The sequence below is a fragment of the Carcharodon carcharias genome, chromosome 21 (genome assembly GCF_017639515.1).
Source record: "Carcharodon carcharias isolate sCarCar2 chromosome 21, sCarCar2.pri, whole genome shotgun sequence".
Classification (NCBI taxonomy): Eukaryota; Metazoa; Chordata; class Chondrichthyes; order Lamniformes; family Lamnidae; genus Carcharodon; species Carcharodon carcharias.
In genome coordinates this window covers 10,083,378-10,100,873 of record NC_054487.1, presented here as the reverse complement: position 1 = coordinate 10,100,873, position 17,496 = coordinate 10,083,378, and the positions used below count along the sequence as shown (strand labels likewise).

General features: G+C 46.3%; 1 protein-coding gene across 1 annotated transcript in view; it reads left to right on the top strand.

Annotated features, from left to right (window-relative positions):
• Positions 1 to 3,109: 3,109 nt before the first annotated feature.
• The window catches only part of pdzrn4 (PDZ domain containing ring finger 4), a 472,024-nt gene continuing 457,637 nt past the window's right edge, over positions 3,110 to 17,496 (top strand). Inside the window, exons 1-2 of the mRNA XM_041216213.1 lie at positions 3,110 to 3,829; positions 8,598 to 8,684. Coding sequence (XP_041072147.1) covers positions 3,110 to 3,829; positions 8,598 to 8,684 — 807 coding nt within the window. The remainder of the gene's footprint in view (positions 3,830 to 8,597; positions 8,685 to 17,496) is intronic.

Sequence of the window (17,496 nt, the reverse complement as noted above, 5' to 3'; positions counted from 1 at the left end):
TCAGTCATTTCCTCTTCTCCATGCATATATCTGTTTTTTGGTCCTGAATTGACCTACCCCTCTAACACCCTTTTCACTATTTACATGCCTATGGAAGATTTTTGGATTCCATTTTATGTTAGTTGCCAACCTCTTCTCATACTCTCTCTTTGTCTCTCTTAATTTTTCACTTCCCCTCTGAACTTTCTACATTCTGCCTTGTTCTTATTTGTATTATAAGACCGACATATGCATCCTTTTTATTTGCTTCATCTTACTCTGTGTCTCTATCTCTTTCATCATCCAGGGAGCTCTAGCTTTGATTGACAATATTTCCCCCAATTTCCCCCTCAGGGAATGCACCTCAACTGTACTTGAACTATCTCCTCTTTAAAGACAGCTCATTTCTCCATTACAACTTTGCCTGCCAATCTTTAATTCCAATTTACTCAGTTGAAGTCTGATCTTAACCCACTGAAGTTGGTACTTCTCCAATTAAGGAAAAATCTAGAGTAAAAATACTTGTATTGTTTCATAAGTAATCCAAATGAAATCTTAGTGTCCCTATGATTGCAGGTCTCTAAATGTACCCCATATTGAGATTTGATCCACATGATCCACCTCATTTCCCCAGAACCAATGCCTTCTTCCTCATTGGATCAGAAACATACTGATCAAAAAATTCACCTGAATACACTTCAGAAATACTTCTCCCTCTCTTCTCTTTACACTTTACTATCGAGTTTTTATTAGGATAATTAAAATCCTCCATTAATTACTACTATATAGTTTTTGTACCTCTCTATAATTTCCTTGCAAATTTGCTCCTCTATATCTTTCCCACTGATTGGTTGTAGATAGAATACACCCAGTAGTGTAATGGCACCTCCATTGATTCTTATCTCTAACCAAATAGATTCTCTCCTTGACTACTCCAGGAAATCCTATCTCTCCAACAAAATATTTTCTTTAGTTAATATTACTCTCCCTCCTCCTTTCTTCCCTCCGCTATTTCTCCTCAGCATTTTGTATCCAAAGATACTAGTACCTAGTCCTGTCCCTTTTTGAGCCAGATTTCCTTTAACATCATATTCCCATATCAGATTCTGTGTTTACATACATGCACTGTAAACCCAAATTAGATCTTACTATATTTCCTCTTAATCTGCCTCTCCCAATCCTTTGTACACCTTGTTTCTCTTTTCTAATGTTACATCCTGGTTCCCATCTACCTGCCAAGTTGGTTTAAAACCTCAGCATTAGCAAATAGACATGTGAGGGCATTTGTACCAGTTCTGTTGAGGTGCAACCCATCTACTTTGTACAGGTCCCACCTTTCCAGAACTGGTCCCAATGTCCCAGGGATCTAAAGCCCTCCCCCCTGCAACACTGGGAATAAGCCAGAAATTACTGCCTTTGAGATATTCAGAAATGTGCTATCAGCAAAGCTCTCAGCCGCATGAATGCACTGCTATGACACCAGCTGCAATTTCCCAAACTTGGAATGTGAGCTCCTTCAGCTGATGACACTTACTGCATCCCGGAGTTCTCACATGGAAAAGGACGGTAATGAGGAGCAGGAACTGAGACCAATTTGCCTTTCTCTAGCTCAGAGCACTGACATGAATTGTACTGAATAATCTGTTCACTCAGATATTGACAAGGTGTTAAATCTTGTTTCTGGGGCAGTGACAAACTCACTGTCCTGTCAGCATACTCAGTAATGCTTTTGGTGCCATTGGGGTGTTGGACATTTTAAATAAAAACACAAACTGCTCGAAACACGGGACAGGTCAGTGTCAGGAAGCAGGAGGGACAAGCATTTCACATGGAGAGACCCTACCTTGGAATTGATCCATGTTCTGAGCAGAGCTTTACACTTGAGAGGAAGAGGTGCAGACATGTATAAAGAGTAGGGGGTAGAGAGATGAAGGGTGATTCTGGGTTTTTTTTTGGGGGGGGCGGGGAAGAATGGGAAAGAAAGGTCGGGATGTGAGGGGAGGTGATCAGAAACATCTCCCTCCCCTCTCCAGCGATTGTGCCTGTGGCTCGCAATTTTTTTTTTTGTTGTTGAAACTTTCCATTGCGGGGCACTGTTTAATTTTAAACAAAAACAGAATTACCTGGAAAAACTCAGCAGGTCTGGCAGCATCGGCGGAGAAGAAAAGAGTTGACGTTTCGAGTCCTCATGACCCTTCCACAGAACTAGGTGAATATAAGGAGAGGGGTGAAATAGAACTATTATCACTGTTTAATTTTGTTTTTTTTTTGTTTCTCGCTGGGTGACGTTGTTTTAAATGTGATATTTCACTTATTTTTTGTTTTTTTTTTACACACACAAATAAAACACCGAGTCAACTCTTTGAGCAACACACAAGTGGTCAATTCCCCCGCTCTTGTTTTCTGGGCGGATGATCTCCTCGTTTAAGGAGAGGGCTGTTTTATTAGGAGGAATACGGTGGATTGCTGCTGATACTGGCAGCACACACAGTGGGAGAGAGAGAGAGAGACACACACACATACACAGACACAGAGTCCAGTCGGACTGGGAGACTCCAGTCTGAGCTGCAACTACTCAGCTAGCAGTCAGTCAGTTGCAGCGCTCGGTGTAGCCATGACTCTGGCTGCGCTTAGGAGGCTCCCGGCAACTTTCTAAACTGCCTTATTAGTGATCTGTACACACACACACACACACACACACAGATAGGGACACACACAGAGAGAGAGAGAGAGATCGGGATACACACACAGAGAGAGAGATAGGGACACACACACACAGAGAGAGAGATCGGGACACAGAGAGAGAGAGATAGGGACACACACACACACACACACACAGACAGAGAGAGAGAGACATAGAGACACACACACAGATAGGGACACACACACAGAGACAGAGAGAGATAGGGACACACACACAGACAGAGAGAGAGATAGGGACACACACACAGACAGAGATAGGGACACACAGACCGAGAGAGAGAGATAGGGACACAGAGAGAGAGAGAGAGATAGGGACACACACACACAGATAGGGACACAGAGAGAGAGAGAGAGAGATAGGGACACACACACACACACACACACACAGATAGGGGGGAGGGTGGGTGGGGGGGGGGAGGGTTGGGAGATGGGGTTTGAACTGGATCGCTTCATCGAGGAGGTGGACCCCGAACTGAAGTGCAACCTGTGCAACAAGGTGCTGGAAGACCCCCTGACCACCCCGTGCGGGCACGTCTTCTGTGCCAGCTGCGTCCTGCCCTGGGTGGTGCAGCAGGGCATGTGCCCTGTCCAGTGCCAGAGGATGTCCACCAAGGAGCTCAACCACGTCCTGGCTCTCAGGAACCTCATCTCCAAGCTGGACATCAAGTGCGACCACCGCTCCCGGGGCTGCGGCAAGGTGGTGACCCTGCAGAAGCTGGCCGAGCATGTGGAGATGTGTGACTACAGCCCGGCCAGGTGCAGACACCAGGGCTGCCAGGAGGTGCTGAACCTGGGGGACATGGACGTCCACATGCGGGAGAGCTGCGAGTGCCGGCCGGCGGGGATCTGCGGGCAAGGCTGCGGGCTGGTGCTGCAGCACCGGGAGCTGGTGGGGCAGGGCGATAAGCACTGCTGCCTGGCGGCCCTCCGGGCCCGGGTCACCTCCCTCCAGCTGCGGGCGGGCAGCCTGGCTCAGGAGCTGAAGAAGCAGGCGGTCCGGGCCGGCAAGAGGGAGCAGGCGCTGCTGGCCCAGGTCTCGGCGCTGCAGAGCGAGGTCCAGCTCACCGCACTGAAATACCAGAAAAAGTTCAACGAGTACATGGTCCACATCAGCAACATCAGCAAAAACCTCGCCGGATACTGCAAGGTGAGGGCGTTTGGGGTGCGGAGGGGAGGGGGGGGGGGGTGTTGGGAGGGGGGTTGATTGGGGAAGGGTGGGGTTTGAGGGTAAGAGGAAGAAGAGGAAGGGTGTAGGGGAGGGAGAGAGAGAGTTGGGGGTAGGGGAGGGGGAGTGGGGGAATTGGGGGTAGGGGAGGGAGAGAGGGAATTGGGGGTGGGGGGGACGAGTGGGGGAATTAGGGGTAGGGGAGGGAGAGAGAGAGAGTCGGGGGTAGGGGAGAGAAGGGAAATTGGGGTAGGGGAGTGGGGGACTTGGGGGTAGGGAAGGGAGGGAGGGAGAATTGGGGGTAGGGGAGGGAGAGAGGGAATTGGGGGTAGGGAAGGGAGGGAGAGAGGGGGAGAGAGGGGGAATCGGGGTAGGGGAGTGGGGGAATCAGGGTAGGGGAGTGGGGGAATCGGGGTAGGGGAGTGGGGGAATCGGGGTAAGGGAGTGGGGGAATCGGGGTAGGGGAGTGGGGGAATCGGGGTAGGGGAGGGAGAGAGGGAGAATTGGGGGTAGGGGAGGGAGAGAGGGGGAATTGGGGGTAGGGGAGGGAGAGAGGGGGAATTGGGGGTAGGGAAGGGAGGGAGGTAATTGGAGGTAGGGGAGGGAGAGTGAGGGAATTGGTGGTAGGGGAGGGAGAGAGAGGGAATTGGGGGAAGGAGAGGGGGAGTGGGGAAATTGGGGGTAGGGGAGGGTGACTGGGGGAATTGGGGGTAGGGGAGGGAGAGAGAGGGAATTGGGGGTAGGGGAGGAAGAGAGGGAATGGGGGTAGGGGCGAGAGAGAGGGAATTGGGGGTAGGGGAGGGGGATTGGGGGATTTGGGGGTAGGGGAAGGGGATTTGGAGGTAGGGGAAGGAGGGATTTGGGGGTAGGGGAGGGGGATTGGGGAAATTGGGAGTAGGGGATGGAGGGAGGGAATTGGGGGTAGGGGAGGGAGAGTGAGGGAATTGGGGGTAGGGGAGGGAGAGTGAGGGAATTGGGGGTAGAGGAGGGAGAGAGAGGGAATTGGGGGCAGGGGAGGGGGAGTGGGGGAATTTTGGTGCAGGGGAGGGAGGGAGGGGGAATTGGGGGTAGGGAAGGGAGAGAGGGTAGTTGGGGTGTGGGAAAGGGGGGAATTGGGGGTAAGAGAAGGACAGAGGGGGAATTGGGGTGTAGGGGAGGGGGAAGGGGAATCAAAGGGGGGAGGGGGAATGGCAGGGGGTGAGGGGGAATTGGAGGGGGAGAGAAAAGGGAATGGGAGGGGCCGCCGAGTTGGGGAATTCAGTGGGGGGGAGGGTGAATCGCAGGGAGTGAAGGGGGACGGTGAATTGGAGGGGATGAGGGGGCATTGCTGGGGGTGAAAGGGGAATCGGAGGGGGAGGGGGAATTGGCAAGGGTGAGGGGGAGGGGGAATCAGAGAGGGGGTGAGGGAATCGGGGAGGGGAATTGGAGAGAGGGAGGGGGATTCGGAGGGGGAGGGGGAATCGGAGTGATTGAGGGGGAATTGGAGGGGTGAGGGGGAATTGCAAGAGGTGAGGGAGAGGGTGAATTGGAGGGGAGCATTGGAGGGGGCGAGGGGGGCATCGGAGGAGGGTGAGCGGGAGTCAGAGGGGGTGAGGGGTGGGGCAAATTAGAGAAGGTGAGGGGGAGGTGGAATAGGAGGCGGGTAGGAGGATTCAGAGGGGATGAGGGTGCTAGGGAATCGGAGGGGGTGAGGGGAGGGGGAAATCAGAGTGGAGGGGAAATCAGGGAGGTGAGGTGAGGGGGAACTGCAAATGGAGGGGAAATCGGTGAGGGGGAGGGGAAAATTGGAGGAGGTGAGGGGGAAGGAGAATCGGAGGGATGAGGGGGAGCGGGAGTTGGAGGGGTGGGGGAATCGGGGTGAGGAGGAGTGGGAATAGGAGGCGGGGAGGGGGAGGGGGAAATCGGATGGGGGAAGTGGGAATCGGAGGAGGGGAGGGGGAGTTGGAAGGGGAGGGGAAATTGGAGGGAGGGAGTGGGGAGGTGGGAGTGGGAGGAACAGGGAACATGAGGAAGAGGGGCATGTCGGGGAGAGGGGATCGGGTGGAAGGGAGAGGGGCAGGGGTATTCAGAGAAGGGGGAGGGGGCAGTGGAAGTGAGAGTGAGGGGGAGTGGAAGGTAGAGGGGCTGAGAGGGATTGGGAGGGGGAGGGGAGTGGAAGGCAGAGGGGTTGGGAGGGAGAAGGGGAGGTGGGTGGGTGGGAGGGTGAGGGCAGTGGGAGGGAGTGTAGGGAGCCAGAGGGAGGGGGAGTGAGTGGGAAGCTGGAGTGGAAGGCTGTGGGAGGGATGGGAGGGGGGATTGGGAGGGAGAGTGTGCAGTTGAACTATCCCTTTATTTTTGCATGTTAATTTCACTGCTGCTTCTCTAGTTATCATTTGCAGTCGATAACCTGGTTCAGTCACGGATGTGCTGTTTCAAGCAGGAGTTATCAGATGCCAGTGAAAATGCAGTGAACACTAGTATGAATGCGAATACAATGGGAAAAAAAATGATAGGAATGAATTAATTGCTGGAATTCCAATGAGCAGGGAGGAGGGAGAGGGAGATTAAACACGTCTGGGATTTGTTTTTAAAACTGAAGCAGCTTTAGGATTTTCATATTCGTTTTTTATTCTTCTGTTGACACTAGAATGGAAGGAAAAGCTTATTTAATGTGGACTTTAGTTCACACAATTACTTGCTTCGGTTCAAAATGGAAACAAAAGCAATGCTGGGGGCCCATTCAAAAACACTAATTGCAGTTTTAAAAAAAAGTTGATTAACCTTGTAAGCGTCAAAAACATCTGTCTCCAATTTTGTGCTTAACTTTTGTACTAATTCAAAGACATAAAGTTGATTGGAGCACACAGAGAATTTTAAAAAAAGTACAAAGCCAAATTGGTTGACGTGTTCAAGATATCGTGTAATCCAATCACTCGATCTTTGAAATTCCTCTTCACTCAGGCAGGGCTGCTCTGCAATGTGTGAGGGAAATGGGTGTCCTCGTGTTTAACTCAAACTCTAAATGCAGCTGCTCGCAGGAACCCTGCAGAGATTTAAGATTTGGAATTGGGGATTACAAGGTGACCCCTTCAACAATCTATTGTGTTGTTGCCAAACCTTTCATTTACTACTGTGAGTTCTGCCCTGGGATGGCGTTTGCAGTGTTTGAATTATTGTTTGTTTGAGCTGAGTGTGTAATTGTGTATTTTATAAAACTGCAAATTTGGCTGGAATGTTTTCAGACCAGGTAAGGATGGCAGATTTCTCTCCCTGAAGGACATCATTGAACCCAGACAGGTTTTTGCAGTGATCTATGATAGTTTTATGGTATAACAGTACTATTACTGAGACTAGCTTTATATCCCAGATTTCACAGGATCACAGAATCTTAACTGCACAGAAGGAGGCCATTCGGCCCATCACATCTGCACTGGCTCTCTAAATGAGCATTATGACCTAGTGCTATTGCTCTGCCTTTTCCCTGCACCCTTGCACATTGTTTCTATTAAAATAATCATCTAATGTCTTCTTGAATGCCTCGATTGAACCTGCCTCCACCACACTTCCAGGCAGTGCATTCCAGACCCGAACCACTTGTTGTGTGAAAAAGTTCCTTCCTTACATCACACTTGCTTCTTTTGCAAATCACTTTAGAAGTGATTTGTTATTGAATTTATTAATTTATTTTACATTCCACCAGCTGCTGTGGTGGAATTTGAGCCCATTTTCCCAGAGTATTTGCCTGGGCCTCTGGATTATTAGTCCAGTGACATTACCATTATTCCACCATCTCCTCCTGGAGATCAGGAACTCACTTCCCCAAAGGCTGTGGATGCTGGGTCTGGTTTCAGTGATGTGATCCGAAGTCTTCCAGTTTTGCCTGAACTGAGGTTAAACTGATGACCTTGTGTCCAGCATGCTGTAGACTTGAGACAGAAGTGAATGAAAACTTTTGGGAAGCCAAAATTACACTGAGCTCAGATCGTGTTTGAGTTCAGTATCCAAGTACAAACAGCACTAATCTGTACTGATCTTCATAGCTTGTTATCAAAATGGTTGCAATAATTATTTTAAATTTAACTGCTGTTGTTGGGCATAGGTGCAAAGTGATAAATGAAAAGTTTGGAATGTCAGGAAGTTTTTAGTACACAAAGAAAGGAAAGACTTGCATTTATATAGTGACTTTCGTGACCTCAGGATATTGCAAAGCACTTTACAGCCAATGAAGCAGTTTTGTTGTAATTTGGGAAATTCAGCAGCCAATTCCCGCATAGCAAGGTACCACAAACAACAATTAAATAAATTACTGGATCATCTGTTTCAGTGATGCTGGGTATAGACTAGCCCACCGGTAAACTTCCCTACGCTTCAAAATAGTGTCATAGGATCCTTTATTCCACCTGACAGAGTAATCGTGCTGTTGGATTAACACCTTATCCAAAAGACAGCACTTCTGGTAGTGCAGCACTCTTTCAGTATTGATCTGCAGTGTCAGCTTGGATTTTGTGTTCAAATCTCTGGGGTGGGACTTGAACCTATCAACTTGGAGGTGACAGTGCTCCCACTGATCTATTGTGCAGGGTAATGAGGGAAAACTTTTTAGTCATTCCACAGACATCTGTGCAGGGATGAGTCAGACAGACAGACCGATTGGGCCCCTTAACTGTACTTTGCACTGTTATTATTATGCTTTATCGTAGTTTAGATATGTACAGCTTCAGTGTCTTTAGGAACGTTCAAATTTCCTCTCATTTTTTTTCCCTTTTAATAGGGTGGAGAAACAAAACTGCTAACCATAGTTTTACATCGAGAAAATGACACGCTTGGATTTAACATTATTGGCGGAAGACCCAGCCCAGTAAGTTTTAGAGAGCTTTCAATATTTTGTGCTTATAGCTTTGGTCTGCTTGATACACAAGTTGTTATTTCTGTATAATGTGAAGATCTCTGAGACTGTCTGGCAGCATGTACTGTGCAGATGAATCACGCATAATGTCCCAGATATTTGCAAGAATGTTGCACAAAAATGTATTACAGATGACCTAACCAATCCTTTTGCGGCTTGGTATGCCCGGAGTCTTAAATTTTAAATGCCTAATGACGTGTCTAAAATTTATACAGTTCCCAATATTTACACTGGTCTACCTCCTGGCTATATCTCGCAAATTAGGTAGAATATACAGCACAGACATTTCTTTCTCAGAAATATGCTTTATTCATGAAATTCGTAGAAGTACATTACATGACTCTTCGAATTACATAAAGAGCAAAAATAGTCAGTTTTTTCCAATACAGTATGTTCTTCACTACATTTACAATTACAGTCAATTTTAAAAGTGCTCATTACATATTAAATATCCTATATCGTGATAGAGCTTTGAAAAATTACATTCCACAACATTTCAAATTGGATGTTACCAGAAGTGCAATCCATTTCAAGTTCTTTCATACCGCTTGTGGCATTCTGAATTGCCTCAATGCAATGCATGTGATACGTACGATGTGCATTCCAAGACAAAGATATTGCCCAAGAGGTGTTATACTGTTTCCAGCCACTCGGTGTGCTATGGCAGGTGGACCTTAGACAGTGACCTTTCCTCATTATGCCTTTGTGGCAGCTGTCCCAAGCTTTAACGCATTCCCTCAGCACATAGTCCTGGACCTTGGAATGTGACAGTCTGCAATACTAGGTTGTGTACAACTCTTTGCCTGCAGCAAGTTTCAGACAGACCAAAGAGTGTCTTTCACTGAGTTGATGGTCCTCCAGCAGCAGCTGATGTTTATCTCAGTGTTCGCCCCTGAGATCAGCCCAAGGAGCAGAGTCCTGCGTATGGAGCTGCCTTGGATGAACTGTGACAAAAAATTACTGCATCTCTTTCTTCTTTGGAAAGATACATTCCACAAGGAGGTGGACGGCAGTCCCTTCACCACCGCAGTCGCAAGTGCAGCGTGTAGGGTGGCTGAGACTGTGCATATTTTTACAGTTCAAATTTTGAATGGCACATTTTTCAGCAAGTACATCAGTGATTTAGCCATGGTTTGGTGGCTGAGGTTCTGGGTGTACAGGAAGGATCTGACGGGGAGGGCCTTTCTCACCACGAGCTGAGCTACGTCTTGATGCTTGTTTGAAAGTTCTGGTGATGGGGCGTTCTGCCAAATGCCTTTGACAGTCTGCTCAGGGAACCATCTGACAGGATCCACCCTCTCCTTTTCTCTGCAGGGCTTTGAGGAGGTTATGTGTGAACCACAGTCTGATGGACTTGTGGTCAAAGGTGTTTCCTACATAAAATTCTATGCCAGAGAAGGTGGTATGGCATGGTCCAGCAGGCTGGAGCATTCCGCAGCAACATGGCCAGACCCATCCTTCGCAATGCCACAAAAATTGGCCACTTGGTTAACTGGCTATGCTGGTGGTGATGTTCCACACAAACCACCTCTCACCTCACTTCATTTAACCCTATCAACATTGTCAGCTCTCTCCTTCATGTACTGATCTAGCTGGATTGGGAGAGTATTAGAATTCAGCAAAAAATTCACCAAGAAGTTGATAAAGAGATTATTAAAATAAACTAGCAAGAGATGTAAAACCTTCCGTAATTATGTAAAAAAGAAAGATTAATAAAAGTAAATGTGGGTCTATCAGAAGTAGAAACAGAAGAAAATATAGTAGGGAATAAAGAAATGATAGTGATATTAAGTAAGCTCTTTGTATCTGACTTTGTGGTAGAAAACACAGGTGATACTCTGAAAACAGTGGGAAACCCAGGGTCTGGTGAGAATGAGGAACATAAAGAAATAGCATTGGGGAAATTAATGAGACTAAAGGCTGACAAATCCACTGGAGTTTAAAGGAGATTGCTACAGAGAGTGAATGCTTTGGTTCTGATCTTCCAGAATTCCCTAGATTATAGAACAGTTCCAAGGAATTGGACGGTAACAATCATAACCCCACTATTCAAGAAAAGAGGGAGAAAGAAACCGTGGAACTATAAGTCTGTCAATCTGACATCAGTTGTAGGGCAAGTGCTAGATTCCATCATTAGAGCTGTGGAAATAGGGCACCTAGAAAATCGGAAAATGCTTGGGCAGAGTTATGAAAGTGAAACTGTATATGACAAATCTGTCAGAGTTTTTGAGTTTGTATCCAGCAGGGTAAATAAGGGGTAGATAGTTGATGTAGTGTGTATTTGGATTTTCAAAAAGCATTCGATAAGGTGTTACACAAGAGGTTATTATTAGGCTCAGGGATTGCAGGTGATATACTAGCATGGATTGAGGATTTGTTAATGGACAGAAACCAGAAAGTAGGAATAAACAGGTCTTTTTGGGGTTTCAGGCTGTAACTCGTGGGGTACTGCAAGAAACTGAACTTGGATCTCCGCCTTTTACAATCTAGCCACTGACTTGGATAAAGGGAATCGTGTGTAATGTATCCAAGTTTGCTGATGATATAAAATTGGGTGGGAAATGAGGCGAATGCATTGAAGCTGCAAAACAATATATGCAAGTTGAGTGAGTGGGCAAGAACATGGCAGACGAATTATGATCTTGGAGTAGTGGAGTTATCCAGTTTGGGGAAAAAAGGAAACCCAATTTTTTTTTAAATTGCGAGAGACTGGGAAATGTTGGTATCCAGGGGAACTTGGGTGCCCTTGGATACAAATGGCAGTCTTTACTATGAAGGGGTTGGAGTATAAGAATAAAGCAGGCTTATTGCAGTTTTTGGGAGGGAAGTCTGCCATCCTTACATGGTCCGGCCTACAGGTGACTTCAGACCCACAGCAATGTGGTTGACTCTTAACTGCCCTCTGAAATGGCCTAGCAAACCACTCAATTGTACCAAACCACTACAAAGTCTACTTAAAGGAATGAAACTGGACGGATCACCTGGTATCGATCTAGGCACTGGAAATGACAACAGCACACTCAGGCCTTTCAACTCTGCAAAGTCATCCTTACTAACATCTGGGGGCTAGTGCCAAAATTGGGAGAGCTGCCTCACAGACTAATCAACCAACAGCCTGACACAGTCATACTCATTGAATCATACCTTACAGACAGACAATGTCCCAAACACCACCATCACCATCCCTGGGTATGTCCTGTCCCACTGGCAGGACAGACCCAGCAGACGTGGCAGCACAGTGGTATACAGTCGGGAGGGAATTGCCATGGGAGTTCCCAACATCAACTGGCATCAGGTCAAACATGAAGGAAACCTCCTGCTGATTACTGCCTACAGTGCCTCAGAGTCTGAGAGTCACAAATGGTGCTGAACATTGTGCAATCATCAGCGAAAATCCCCACTTCTGACCTTATGTTGGAAGGAAGGTCATTGATGAAGCAGCTGAAGCAAGCAAAATATTCCCACATTATACTCTGATATTATTGAAAAGAAAATAAAGAATGAATGTAGAAAGGCTAAAGCAAAATGGTACACTGAGATGTGTGATGAAGTACTGGAGCTGGAAAGAATTCACAAAATCAGAGTTATGCTGCAGAAGGTCAAATCTTTGACAGATAGAAAGAAAGAGTTAATAACAGATAGTGGGTACATAAAAGACAAAGCTGTTAAGTAATGTTTGAAAGGGATGCAGCGGCAAAAAGATGAACAGAATATATGTGAATTTTACGATGAACCAAATCTAGAGAGTCCTCAAGATATAGAGGTGAATGATGGGAGATAAAGAATGCTCTGAAATCGATGAGTACAGGAAAAGCTCCATGCATAGATGAAGTAACAACAGAACATCTAAAAGTCCTCGGAGAAACAAGATTAGAATTAATAATGGAAATTTGTGATCAAATATAATTTTATTTTATTCTTTCACAAGATGTGGGTGGCGCTGACTAGGCCAGTATTGCCCATCCCTAATTACCCTTGAGAAGGTGGTGGTAAGCTGCCTTCTTGAACCGCAGCAGTTCATGTGTTGTAGGTACACTCAGAGTGCTGTTAGGAAGGAAATTCCAGGATTTTGACCCAGTGACAGTGAAGGAACAGCGATATAGTTCCAAGTCGGGTTGCTGTGTGACTTGGAGCGAAACCTGTAGGCAGTGGTGTTCCCATGTTACTACTGCTCTTGTCCATCTAGATGATAGACATCATGGGTTTGGAAGGTGCAGTTGAAGAAGCCTTGTTGAGTATTTGAGTACATCTTGTAGATGGTACACACTGCGGCCAGTGTGCGTTAGTGGTGGAGGGAGTGAATGTTGAAGGTAGTGGAGGGGTACCAGTCAAGTGGGCTGCTTTGGCCTGGATGATGTCAAGCTTCTTCAGTGCTGTTGGAGCTGCATTCATCCGGGTAAGTGGAGAGTATTCCATCATACTTCTGACCTGTGCCTTGTAGATGGTGGACAGGCTTTGGGGGGTCAAGGTGGTGAGTTAATCTCTGCAGAATTCCCAGCCTTTGACCTCTTGTAGCCACAGTATTTATGTGGCTGGTCCAGTTCAGCTTCTAGTCAATGGTAACTCCCAGGATGTTGATAGTGGAGGATTCAGCGATGGGAATGCTATTGAATGACATGGGGAGATAGTTAGATTCTCTCTAGTTGGAGATGGTCATTGCTTGGCACTTGTGTGACGCAAATGTTACTTGCCACTTATCAGCCCAAGCCTGGATATTGTCCAGGTGTTGCTGCATTTGACTGCTTCAGTATCTGAGGAGTCATGAATGGTGGTGAACGTTGTGCAATCATCAGCGAACATCCCCATTTCTGACCTTATGATGGAAGGAAGGTCATTGATGAAGCAGCTGAAGATGGTTGAGCCTAGGACGCTACCTGAGGAACTCCTGCAGTGATGTCCTGGAACTGAGATGATTGACCTCCAGCAACCACAACCATCTTCCTTTGTTCTAGGCGTGACTCCAACCAGGGGAGAGTTTTCCCCTTGATTCCCATTGACTCCAGTTTTGCTAGGGCTCCTTGATGCCACACTCGGTCAAATGCTGTCTTGATGTCAAGGGCAGTCACTCTCACCTCAGCCCTTGAAAACACTTCTTTTGTCCATGTTTGGGCCAAGGCTGTAATATAGTCTGGAGGTGAGTTACCCCAGCAGAATCCAAACTGTACATCAGTGAGCAGGTTTTTGCTGAGTAAGCGATGCTTGATAGCACTGCCAATCACAGCTTCTCTTAGTTTACTGATTGAATGTAGGCTGATCAAGCGGTAATTTACCAGATTGGAATTGTCCTGCTTTTTGTGGACAGGACATAATTGGGCAATTTTCCACATTGTCAGGTTGATGCCAGTATTGTAGCCATACTGGAGCAGCTTGGCTCGGAGGCCAGTTCTGGAGCACATGTCTTCATTACTACTACGGGTGTTGTTAGGCCAATAGCCTTTGCTCTATGCAGTGTGTTCAGCTGTTTAGACTCAAAGACTCATAGATGTTTATAGCACAGAAGGAGGCCATTTGGCCCATCGTGTCCACGCTGGTCAACAAAGATCTTACTACATTACTCTCATTTCCCAGCGCTTGGCCGTGGCCCTGGAGGCTATGGCAATGCAAGTAAATATCTAAATACTTCTTAAATGTTACCAGAGTTTCTGACTCAACCACCCTTTCAGGCAGTGAGTTCCAGACCTCCACCACTCTGCAGGTGAAAAGGTTTCTCCTCAACTCCCCTCTTAGCTTTCTACCTCTTACCATAAATCTATGCTCCCTGGTTATTGACCTCTCTACTAATGGAAAAAGTGCCTTCCTATCAACACTATCTATGCCCCTCATAATCTTATACACCTCTATCAGGTCCCCTCTCAACCTTCACTGCTCCAAGGAAAACAACTTCAGCTTATCCAATCTTTCATCATAGCTCAGACCCTCCAGCCAGGCAGCATCCTGGTAAATCTGGTGACCAGAACTGCACACAGTACTCCAGTTGTGGCCTAACCAGCGTTTTATACAGTTCCAGCATAACCTCTCTGCTCTTGTATTCTACGCTTCAACTAATAAAGGTAAGTATCCCATATGCCCTCTTAACCACCTTATCTACCTGCCCTGCTACCTTCAGGTATTTTGGATATGCACACCAAGGTCCCTCTGATCTTCAGAACTTTCCAGGGTTCTACCATTCATAGTGTAATCCCTTCCCTTGTTATCCCTCCCCAAGTGCATTAGCTCACACTTTTCCAGGCTGAATTCCATTTGCCACTGCTCTGCCCACCTGACCAGTTCATTGATAGCCTCCTGCAGTTTACAGGTATCCTTCTCGCTTTTTACCACCCTACCAATTTTCGTGTCATCTGTGAACTTCTTGATCATACCCCCTACATTTAAGTCCAGATCCTTTGTGTACACCACAAACAGCAAGGGGCCCAGCACCCAGCCCTGCAGAACCCCACTGGACACAGGCATCCAGTCACAGAAACATCCCTCTACCATCACTCTCTGCTTCCTGCATCTCAGCCACTTTTGGATCCAACGTGCCACTTTGCCTTGGATCTCATGGGCTCTTACTTTCTTGATCAGTCTACTATGAGGGGCCTTATCAAAAGCCTTGATAAAGTGCACGTAGGCCACATCAGATGCATTACCCTCATCAACACTCCTGGTTACCGCCTCAAAAAATTCAATCAAATTTGTCAAATACAACCTGCCCTTAACAAATCCATGTTGTCTATCCCTAACTAATCTGCGTCTCCCCAAGTGCAGATATATTCTGTCCCTCAGAATTCTTTCTAGTAATTTCCTGTCAGAGGTTAGGCTGACTGGCTTGTAATTTCCTGGTCTATCCCTTCCTCACTTTTTTAATAATGGTACAATGTTAGCAGTCCCTCCAGTCCTCTGGCACCTCACTTGTGGCCAGAGAGGATTTGAAAATTACTGCCAGGGCCCCAGTATCTCTTCCCTTGCCTCCTTCAACAGCCTGGGATACATCTCATCCAGGCCTGTGGATTTATCCACTTTTAAGGCCGCTAAACCTGCCAGTACCTCCTCTCTCTATGTTAATTTTCTGTAATATTCCAAGTCCTCCACCTTGATGTCTATACCTGCGTCATCCTTTTCCATTGTGAAGACCGACGCGAAGTATTCATTGAGGACTATACCCACATCTTCCGGGTCCACACACAGATTACCTCTATGGTCATCAATTGGCCCTACTCTTTCCCTAGTTATTCTCTCGCTCTTTATATATTTAAAACACCCTTTGGGTTTTCCTTTATTCCACCCACCAATGCTGTCAATATTATCAGGGCCCATAGCCTTTGCAGTATCCAGTGCCTTCAGCCGTTTCTTGATATCATGTGGAGTGAATTGAATTGGCTGAAGACTGGCATCTGAGATGCTGGGGACCTCAAGGGCAGGCCGTGATGGATCATCCACTCGGCACTTCTGGCTGAAGATGGTTGCAAATGCTTCATCCTTGTCTTTTGCACTGATGTGCTGACCTCCTCCTTCATTGATTCTTCATTGGATTTAATACCCTAAAACAATGATCCCCAGTTTTGGATTCTTCCACAAGCAGAAACATTTTCATAGATCTAGCCTATCAAACCCTTTCATAAGTTTCAAGAACTGTCTGATGTTACTCCTCAACCTTCCTTTCTAGAGAAGAATCCTAGCCTATTCAGTCTTTCTGGATAGTTGTACCCCCTGAGTTCTGGTATCATCCAGGTAAATTTTTCCTGTATCTTCTCCAATGCCTCTATACCCTTCGAGTAATATGGAGACCAGAATTGTGCACAGTATTACAAGTATAATCAAATCCTGGTTCTTTGTAAGTTTGAGATCCTTTTTCTGCTATTCTGTTTCTCTGAAGTGAACCTCAGTCTTTTGGGATTTCTTTAAATGGAATTATTAACCTGTGTTGCTACTTCTAATGAATTGTGATTCTATAACTTCTCGATTCCTTTGCTTCTCTACGCTGCTCAGATTTTTAGTTCCCAAAGAATATGTGACCTCCATCTTCCTCCTACAAAAATATACCACCTTAAATTTATCTATATTTGCCAATGACATTCCCATTCTGCCAGTTTATTAATTCATTTTTGTTATTTGTCGCAGTATTTTCAGCATTGACTATAACCCAATTTTATCTCAAGTGCAAATTTGGAAATTGGGCTTAAAGTTCCCAAGTCCAAATTGTTCATGTAAATCGTGAACTAGGAGTCCCAGCACCAAACCCATGGAACACCACTTCAGTGAGTCTGACTATATATATTTAACCTCTGGTCTCTGTTTACAAGTCATCTAGCTATCCATTCTACAACTTATCACCTGACTTCACATGCTCTCTAATCTTAGTTTAACCACAACACCAACCAATTGCCAGTAACGTGGACAATCAATTACAAAGGTGCCTCTTAAACCATATTAAGAGCACTGAGTGTAGTCGGCAGTTCAAGCAGCTGTTTGCATCTTGTTAAAGTGTGATTGCTTGTTAATAAGTCCTAACCGTCTCCTCGTGTCCTCTTGAATTCCTGCCATTGCAGTGAGCCCTCCTTTCAGCTTGCTGAACTGGACATGTTCTTACTCTATTTGAAAATTAACATGACAATTAAAAGAGTCCAAACTCTGCCCATTTAGCTTTCCACCCACAGACACCTTCTATTTGCCACCTTTGAAATCTGGCCACCTTTAAAAGGGATCAGGGTTTAAATCTTCAACCTGAGTTGTTGAGGGAGAGCCTCGTGCCTCCCTGCTTCTGTAACCTCCGACAACCCTTTAA